General features: G+C 33.6%; 1 protein-coding gene across 1 annotated transcript; it reads right to left on the bottom strand.

Annotated features, from left to right (window-relative positions):
- Window positions 1-4955: 4955 nt before the first annotated feature.
- LOC103510335 (SPRY domain-containing SOCS box protein 3-like) lies at window positions 4956-8934 on the bottom strand. The gene is made up of 2 exons (XM_008474986.2): window positions 8054-8934; window positions 4956-5523 (listed from the first exon to the last, which is right to left on the bottom strand). The coding sequence occupies exon 1, from the start codon at window positions 8805-8807 to the stop codon at window positions 8082-8084; it is 726 nt and encodes a 241-aa protein (XP_008473208.1). The 5' UTR covers window positions 8808-8934; the 3' UTR covers window positions 4956-5523; window positions 8054-8081.
- Between the last annotated feature and the right edge of the window lie 1552 nt (window positions 8935-10486).

Raw genomic sequence — 10486 nt, 5'->3', positions numbered from 1 at the left:
TTTTTTTTTTTTTTTTTTTTTTTTTTTTTTTTTTTTTTTTTTTTTTGAAGGGAATTACTGTCACTGTATTTATCGCTTTGGCACATTCCAACTTGTTCTTGGGGACATTGGTATTTTATTGTCTATTGTGATTCGTGCTGGAATGAGCTTTCGATTTCAAGTTGGACGAATATCAAAAAGATTTGGATGAACCTTTGGATGTGGGTGATCTCATGACACGATTACTTTTGCATTGTAACCTTTAATGCAAATCTCTGCTACTGTTGCCAACCATTCTCCTGATTGATTGTTTGCAATGTGTGCAGTGTTAGAAAATACAACTTGGATGTTAGAATGTTGCTTAGCTTCTTGATGTTAAATAGGTTAAATTTGATGTTAAATCAACGGTTAACTTCGTGAGGGCAATAATAGGTGCTGAGAAAAACAGACTGAGAAGTCCCTTCACCACAACCGTCTAAACAAGGTCTCCTATATTCTATAGGAAAATAAGTACCTAAGATAGTATTTTATTTAGATATAGTTAGAAAAACAAGGGAAATAAACATACACATAGGTACCTACATCAAAACACATACCGTATGAGGTGATAATAGAAAAATATTATGATGCGAGAGTACAATAAATGATTGTGTGAGGTATCTTGTGTTATCGTCACATCCACTAAAACTAAAGCATTGAGTATGCTTCGACGGTAATGCCCACCAATCACGTTGAGACTCTGATAGACCGCGGTCTCACAGACCTAGGTCTATCAGACAGTCTGAGTATGAGTGGTGGAAAATATCAAGAGACCTATAGGTCTGTCAGACCGTCTGAAAGACAAACAGCGACAGACAGCGTTCTGTCAGACCTACGAGTAGATTTTCATTTCCTTATTTCAATGAAATCGGAATACCTACTAGATAGTAGTATTAGTTACTATTTTACTATTCAGATCTTGTGAGACATGGCTACAAGTGATAACACTTTTGTTCTCACGTTATGTGTCTATCGATCTCTAGCTATCAGTGACCATGACTATAGAGATCTGAGACCTCCCACAAAGGTCTGAGACCTCTATAGTGGTAGGTACCTTCTGAAATTGAGTGCTCCAGAGCGTTATGAAATTTGATTGATTTCGTCTATATAATCATTTTATGTAGGTAGGTACCTAATTTATTTAGTCTACATTTCTACATAATATGTTTATGATCATTACTTTATACTTATTATTTAAACGAATTTTTTATTTTTCAAGTAAATACTGAAAGGTATTTACATATTCCGCTTTGTAATAGTGATTACGACATCAAAGTGAATTCAATACCTAGGTATCCATAAATAAAATGGAATATTATGATTTGTTTATCATTTGTAGGAAATACCGTATTGTTTGGGCTATTGTGAGAATTGTATGGAAGTAGTCTCCGAATACCTCTTATTTAGGCTTACCAGACGTCCGCTTTTCGGCGGACATGTCCTCCTTTTTATGCATTTGTCCTCCGTCCGCCCGCCTTTTTAAAATATAGCAAAATGTCCGCCTTTTGAAGTTTCGGCCTCAAAAACCCAATTCACGTAATGTATCGTTTTCCGTTGAGAAGAGGACGTTAGGACTCGAACTTTTAAAAAGCATAAATTTGATTTTTGTGCAATTAAGTCCATGTACAATGTACGTAGGTACATTCAGTTGGTATATAAATAGGTGGTATAGGTATGTACCTAGGTACACTTTAAAAAAAGGGGGTATAGTTTTTTCCTTGGGTAACTTTTAAAAAAATAAAAAAAAAAAAAAAAAAAAAAAAAAAACATGTTACTTATTTTAGGTACTGGTGGTTTTTGTGCTGTTTATTTTCTTCGTCCTCCTTTTGGTTGAAATGTCCGCCTTTTTGAGCCAAAATGTCCTCCTTTTGAAATTTCTTGTCTGGTAACCCTACTCTTATTCCAAGTAGGAAACCCCATTTGGAGTGGAGCATTTAGAATAGGTATACCTCGTCTAATACTCGTAAGTGTATGGGAAAAAATAATTCAGAAGATATTGTAATTTCAGCAAATTTCAAGAATTTTATTCTTATTGATAACAACAAGCATTTATTTAGCTCTCTGCTATATGCGAGACGATACATTTGTAAAGTTAGCGTCTAACGTATTTATTATCAAACGTGCTTTACGTCCTCTGAGAGAAGAAAAAGGAAAATTCAATTATCTACAACAATTTCCATCTAAAAATTAAAAAAACCTAGGGTACATAATGTGAATGCTTGCGGTTTACATAATACTTTGTATGTTTTTCAGCCCTTTTCTCCATCTGATTGGCGTACCTATGTAGATATCAAACTCCGCCTATATCTTTATGTTGTATCTCCTATCCACCCATACACCGAGATGATCGTTCTTGTCTCTGCTCTTACCATGCTTCACATTTTTGTTTAGTTTCTTATTATGTTGAGCTTGTGGTACCTTGGATTTCGTTAAATTCTGTTTTGTTTGCAAATTTGTTGAACAAAAGTATTTTAGTTTTATTTCTCACATGTGTAACACATATCGAGTAAATACGGTGCAAGTTCTGTTTGTGAAATCCAGTTCTCTAATTTTCGGTGAAAATTATTGCAAATGAAACTTCGCGACTACCGATGACAAGTTTTAGAGGAACCTCTAGAGTTCATTTTTAAAAATAATACTATAAATTTTTAAATAATAGATACTAGGTAATAATATAAATAGCGATCAAGTTTTTTATGTAGGTATTTATTTTTTAATAATTAGTGAACGTGTGATTAAAATTTAAATGATGACTATTCATAATTTTAGTTATTTTTTTTAAATAATGTCCTTATCTAGATGATAATATTTTTGGTTAAAATAAGCAGATAGATTATCCGCAAAGAGTACATCTTTTAATAATAAATTAATAATAATCAATATATTCATAAAAGTAAAAATCAAAGAATAAAAATGTGTACCATATTCAAAAAGTGATAACCAATAAACGTCAATAACAAGTACTTGCAATTTTTGGATGTAAAAGTAATCGGATTTCAATCTTCTTCTTCTTCTTCTTCTTCTTCTTCTTCTTCTTCTTCTTCTTCTTCAATCAAACAAGGTAATTAAAGTAAATAAAATTTGAGTGGTCAAAAAAATATCGTCAAGAATCAGTAAAACCTGTAGTGAATAAGACCATAAATATGACTTTTCTGGAATTTTCTTTCAGCTTGAACTTTTCCTGGTACTTAGGTATCAGGCACTTGTAAATAGGCAATACAGCCTAAGGTGGACTTTGGCTTCTAAGCTGTCTGGCGGTTCCTATTTTGGAGAGTTAGAGTCAGTTCTTAGATCAATTCAAACCCTTCTTTTGGCAGAATTGGCACTGGTATAACATTAGCTATAACTAACGAATTTCAACAGCCATATAAATCAATGTTATTCTTAGGACCTACCTGTAATATGTGTATTAATCTGTGCTATTTTTCCTTTCCAGATGTGATCGAAAATATCGCTTGATAAAGCTCAGTTTCCTACAAGGGCTTTTCAATTAGGTAAGTTTCAATCGTACATAGAACACCTTTCAACGATACATTTTTCATTAAATGGAACAAAAATACCCAGATTGATTCTCACATTAGATAATAAAATTAAGTATATGGTTAAAATAAAGGAAAATTGAAGTTGTGTAAAGGTTCATCCTAGATAGGGTGGTGATCTTGCAACCACTTCGTTTTCCATAATCCATAATTCTATTTCATTGTTTAAAACATTGGGAATAGAGGCACATCCACCAATATTGCATTTTGACGAGCGAAAACACTTTGGCAATAGGTGATTTGATTTTTGTAGAATATTTTGAGTAAGATAATAAAAATTGAGAGCATAAGACTTTGAAGAAAGTTCATTTTTTCTACCCAATTAAAAAATTTTGTACTTAGGTGTCTGATTGGTAGATAAACAATCACAAAAATGGAAATTTTATTAATTGACTTCGACCTAAACCACCAAACTCCGGAACCCAAACCCGACCGTGCTAATAACTGATCTGAGGTTGGTAACTATAAATAATTCCGTTTCCATAATATAACTCTGGTCCCTAAAGTCAGTAAATCAATTTTTCCATCTATATTTATCCAGAAAACCCCTATTCTATTTTCTTTCACTTCAAGTACCTACCATTGTTAGTCACACCTACAATTTATCTGTGGTAAATCAAAATAATTCCGTTTCCATAATATAACTCTGGTCCCTAAAGTCAGTAAATCAATTTTTCCATCTATATTTATCCAGAAAACCCCTATTCCATTTTCTTTCACTTCAAGTACCTACCATTGTTAGTCACACCTACAATTTATTTGTGGTGAATCAGCCTGAGGTCATATCCTGTAGGTATACTTGCGAATTACATGCTATAGATAATTATTTATGTACAAGTAAAGTACACACAAGCTGAGCGTAATATTTAACAAGCGTGATTAAAAGTGTGGACATTTCTTGGTGAGACACTTTTATTTAACCCTCATGAGCACTGTATGAGGAAAATCGAAAAATCCACAGTAATTCTGATATTCTGAAAACTCGGCCGTAATTCTAACTAAAAAGTTTGGTTCAGCAGGCAGATGATAGTATTGTCAATATTGATTGGCAGAAAGTATCTACCTACAACTTTTTGAGACTTTATCAAATAATGGGTTCGAAAAACTGTTTGAGATAGGTAGGTACTGCATCCTGGCCAAAATACTCCAAAGAATTGAAAATTAGATCTTGAATTCTGGAGTTCCTTGAAAACTACCAAGTTTTTAAATTTAAACCCATAGATTTGATGAACAAGCAGAAATGAACGACAAGCAGTGTCCATGATTAACTAAGTCTAATATAAAGCAGGAATACCACAAGACATTTCAGACCAAATCTTCTTCTTTTTCCTAATACCATTTTCTTATTTAAATAGGGTCGGACTAAATAAAAACATAAAGACACCCAGGTGTATCAAACGCTAAGTACCTACCAAGGGCTAAGACAGTTTTATTTTTAAAAGTAAATATTGCAAACAATAAACATTTTAAAGCTTAAGTTAACACTGGGACACATTCTTGACCAAGTCAAATAGTTAACATCTCTTAGCTCCACAGGAGATTCTAAACCACCAACATCTTCGGATCTTCGGGTTCTCAAGATTCCCTAACATCTTGCAGACTTTGTTGAGGGTCTTATTTTTTTCTCACATTGCATTTTTTTTTTATTATTATTATTTTTCCTTTTCTCGCTTATTTTTATTTCTAACCATTCATTTCAAGTGTCAGAATTCTCCAGCGCTCTTCCAAACGGGAGAGAATTTTGATTTTTTTCTTAGGATTGTTGATGTTGGTCATTTGAAATTCTTTGGAGCCCTTGTATACTGTTTTGTTTCTTATCCAAGTGAACTTGAAACTAGAAGATTTGAAGTCCTATTTCTTTCATTTCCCTTCGAGACCTCCCGGTTTTGAAGATGTTTTTACCAACTTTTTTTTTTCAGACAAATAGAACACCACAATGTATGAAGGAGAGAGTACCAACTCTGGACTGAAGGGGTCAAGAAGAATATTACTGCGCGATATAATATATCACTGAATGTTAAAGACATTAATGTATCTTATAATCAACATGTACATATATTATATTATTATGTATTCTATAGTCTACATAGGCATTTATATTTCCAGTACTCCTATATGGTACTCGAACGATAAACTTGATGATTAATCCACAAGAAAATTAAACAGCAGGACCTTATTGCCGGAAATTTGTCAAAAAATCATTCCCTAAAAAACTCAACATGTAATGAGTTATTACACTTATTACTTATTACATTAAAAAACCATGTAAAAATTCAATTCAATTTTGCTTTTTTTTAGACAGCTAAACTTGATTGCGTATCCTAAACTGCTGAAGAATTTGGAAGTTCGTATTTTGCCCAAATTGAGTTTACTTTGGCTCAACATTGTTTTTGATGTTTGAATGATGGGCCTTCTGTTGATAATAGTGTGAAATTAAGGTTATGTGGGGCATTGTATTTTGTAGTTTTGGACCTCTAAATAATTTCAACTATTCGATCAGAAGACAAGATCTCTGTAATGATATTGTTTAGTGTGACTAATGTACCAGTTTTGATGTTGAAGCCGATACCAGCAGGACAAATTATACTATTGAAAAAATTCCTCAAGACACACTTTGAACGGCGCATTGTTTGATTTTCTAGATTTTAATCTGAAATATTAATTGTTTCACATTCAAAGTTCAAAATAATATCTGTTAAAGTGTCTTCAAAGCTGAGTCATATCATGGGAAATTTTCAAATCCATTTTGGTTGAGGCTTGTACCTCTGTAATGATATTGTTTAGTGTGACTAATGTACCAGTTTTGATGTTGAAGCCGATACCAGCAGGACAAATTATACTATTGAAAAAATTCCTCAAGACACACTTTGAACGGCGCATTGTTTGATTTTCTAGATTTTAATCTGAAATATTAATTGTTTCACATTCAAAGTTCAAAATAATATCTGTTAAAGTGTCTTCAAAGCTGAGTCATATCATGGGAAATTTTCAAATCCATTTTAGTTGAGGCTTGTACGTAGGTATATGATTTACCTACATATTTTATGTGGCTGTTTGAAAGCTTTAGAACCCAGTTTTTGGTTACATTCAAACACTCTCTGTTCTTTCCCATGGATAAAATCAATTGAACCCAAATTGGGTAGATAATAAATATCATCTACGTATGACATGGTCGAATAACCTGATGTGTTACATTTCGAACCTTAGTTCTAACTGTCTATGTCTATTGGATAAAATCAATTGAACCCAAATTGGGTAGATAATAAATATCATCTACGTATGACATGGTCGAATAACCTGATGTGTTACATTTCGAGCCTTAGTTCTAACTGTCTATGTCTATCTTATTTGGTGAGAAAGAAAAGAAAATTGATTAAATTTGGTCTTTTAGAACACTTGAAGAATATCTAAATTAGGTTTCTAGATAAAGGTTGCGCAAACTATTCTACTGAAAATTGACTCAAACTAGATTCTAAACAAAAAGAAATTGAAAATAAAACCAGATTGTAAATAATTAAAGTAATGGGATTGATTAAATCATGCTATGAAACTAAACTCTTGCAACTCAATCAAATGATAAAATATCTAAATGTGCAGCCGAAGAAGCAATCCAGCGTATCTACCTAGTTTTCAAAATCCAAAAGAGCCCTGGTTGAAAATAATGTTGATTTTTTCCCCCCTAAAAAAAAGAACATTAAATAAATATAACAATATAAAAGCACTGTTAAAAAAAGAGCCTTTATTTTTGGTATGAAATTTGATATTTTTATTTTTATGATTAGAATGATTTTTTTTTCTCTCTCAAAAACATGTCTTTTGAAGAAGGAATAAAGGTTGTGTGCTATTTAGAATTCAGAATTTTGAAAGATGTTTTTACTATATTCGCTTGTAGGATTATTAATTATTATTACTATTATCGCCACCAACAGATATGATTCCAAAGAATATTTCTGATTCACATGTTCCTATCTTCAGGTTGTTAAAATGACACCGTAGACGAAAAGGTTGCGAACACATTTGACATTTTAATATATTTCCTTCCACCCTAAGAACCCAAATTCTACTTCATGCTAGATATATTACAGACGAAAAGGTTGCGAACACATTTGACATTTTAATATATTTCCTTCCACCCTAAGAACCCAAATTCTACTTCATGCTAGATATATTATCATTGGTATGTGGCACTTAACTTCTTAAGGAGCATAAATTTATTGCTTTTCTTGGTACTACTGCTCGTGCATAATAATTATTATGGTCTCATCTCATTAGTGTTTGAGTATCAAGGTCTCCATTTGGTTTATACTCTAAAATGGGATTAACTAAGTAAACTGAGGCAATGATGAGAAATCAGAATACATATTTTAGAAATTTAAAAACCAAAGGTAATTTATCAAAAAGAAAAGTTTAAATCTTATAGAAAAACCAATATGTACCTACTATATTAATATTCAACAATTTTTCATTTTTTAATTATTGACATATTCAGTACTTACGTCAAAGCTGACATCTTCATGTTTGGAGCTAGTCAAAGTTGAGGGCATAATATCTGCACCGACTGAAGGGCGTACACTTGACGCGTTTCATAGCCTCATCAATATATTCCTTGATGCTGACAGGGAGTAGAATCGCATCCAAATCTGCCTGAGTCATGTGTTGAATGATACTAGCCCTGCACATATCCTTCAGATGAATATAATCTTGTCTCGCCAGCTCCAGGGTGATCTTGGTCCTCAGGGCGGTTGAGCTTACCATTGGATACAGCGGTTCCTTCACATGCTGAAGTCCATGGAAAGCGATGCCCAAGTACTCGCCGTCTTTGTAGAACCCCAGCGTGCCTGCGATGCCGTCGAATTCAACTCCAATCTTGATTGTCTTACTGCTTTCTATCAGAGCGTCTGTGTATTTGTAAACCACTCCGCCGTGAAATATGAGACCGCGATGTGATAGTGCCCACGAGTTCTCATCATTTCCCATCAGGTCTACAAATTCCTCGTGATGTGTACGGGCTTGTTTCGTGCCTATCCCAAACTGTACACTGGTTCCTGTGGTACGTCTGGTGGTGTTGAGTTCCCAATAATAACGACCGTGGTTGAGCATCCTGGTACCTCGTATCCCGGCAGCTCCTTTACTCCAGTTGGGATGAAGAATAACAGTTCTCCTGGTTTTCTCATCAACCCACGTAGTATGACTGTTAATATCCTGTAGGTCCCAAGTCCAGGTATCCTCGTGTTGATAATAGTACGACATGATTAATTTTCAGATGCTTTCAATAACGCGAAGATTTTGAACTGAAATTTCAACAATGTTTTCGATAGGAGAGTACAAACGAATTTAAATTTCCCTGGAGTATAAGCTTACACAATTAATTTCTGTAACTGGCCTTAAAAATGAAATTAAAATATATTGGTCACTCTACCCTGGTCAACTCGCTGATATTTCGGAATGCTGTACTAAATATCAACCAGCGAACCAGCAATAGGTACAGCATTGAAATTTGATTTTACCATCAGGTTATAGGCACGTTTAGATCAATCGTCAGTTTTTTATATCCGCCTTCACTAAATCACTATGAAAAAAGTCGCCAATGTTTTTATAATTCGTACCTATTTAGTTAGCTTTTCTCTGGAAGTACTTATTCATAAAAGAAAACTGAGAGAAAGAAATTCACATGGTGGATGTGTCAGATGCACCAAAAACCAAAACAGTGCAGGAGATAAAATTCAGTCAGTACCTATCTTTATCATTTAAGATTTAAGGTACTAAGTTACCGACTCGACTTTCGTTATGAGGGAGCATACTTTTATGAAAAGGTAATTAATCAAATGTATCATTTCTCTTTAGGTACTAAAACTTACATTATAGGTATCCAGTAGGTATCTTTGACAAAAGCTAAATTTCAGTGCGCTCCTTTACATTGGTCAAACTATTGAACGAAACAATGCTCAAATCGTTTTAGAACTTTAGGTACTAAAACTTACATTATAGGTATCCAGTAGGTATCTTTGACAAAAGCTAAATTTCAGTGCGCTCCTTTACATTGGTCAAACCATTGAACGAAACAATGCTCAAATCGTTTTAGAATTTAGATCAATAAATGATCTGTGGTGTTGTACTTGGCCTGCCGCACGACCGAAATCGTTATCAGTGTAATAATTAGACAAATGCCGAGTCAGTATTATTTTCCACTAATATCCAAGCTCGTGGAGATTTAAATATCATCTGATCAGGCAATTATAGGACTAATGGTATGTAATTAGATACTGTAATTAAGCGAGTTACCGAATCAGTAAAAAGCTATTTAAGCGCTGAAACCTTTTTGTGCGTTGGGTCAAAAGTACCATTTTTACAAAGTTGGGTCCGTTTAAAAATAATAATAATAAAATAAATAAATAATCGAAATCTTTTCTATCTATTGGAATAACCTAGGTAACGGTTCTTTCAAACGTTTTATGGAAAATGCTTGGAATCATTTTGAAACAAAAAGGGAACATCAAGCCCATTTGGCTTGTTTGCTTAGCTTTTAAATCAAGTAGCTCTCGATGGATAGACCAAAGGGGCCCTAAAATACAACAGTCCTTGATCCTCCCCTCCCTAAGAGTACCCTTCCTACAATCTGCTCTTAAATACACAAAACCCCAAATTGGGTTAAAAACCTCAGCTGTACCTACTTTACCAAAGGCTGTTTAATGATAGATAATAGTACCTAATAATATAATGAGTTGAGTCAGATTCAGATAACTCTCAGATCTTGACCTCTGATTATCTCTCGAGACTAGAGATAGAATTTTCTCGTCTTGTGCGCTATTTCCCATCTCTAATTTTTAACTGTGGTCCCGGCCAGAACGCAAACTACATTTTACAAACTGACGTGACGTCATTCTCTCATCCTCTAATTTTCAACGCGTTCGGAAAGATTAAAATACTTC

Source organism: Diaphorina citri, unplaced genomic scaffold (genome assembly GCF_000475195.1).
Source record: "Diaphorina citri unplaced genomic scaffold, Diaci psyllid genome assembly version 1.1 scaffold586, whole genome shotgun sequence".
Classification (NCBI taxonomy): domain Eukaryota; kingdom Metazoa; phylum Arthropoda; class Insecta; order Hemiptera; family Psyllidae; genus Diaphorina; species Diaphorina citri.
This window is presented reverse-complemented; position numbering and strand designations above follow the sequence as displayed.

What these genes read in the sequence shown, in the direction of transcription:
- LOC103510335 (XM_008474986.2), bottom strand. Translation starts at nt 8,807, where the DNA reads ATGTCGTACTATTATCAACACGAGGATACCTGGACTTGGGACCTACAG.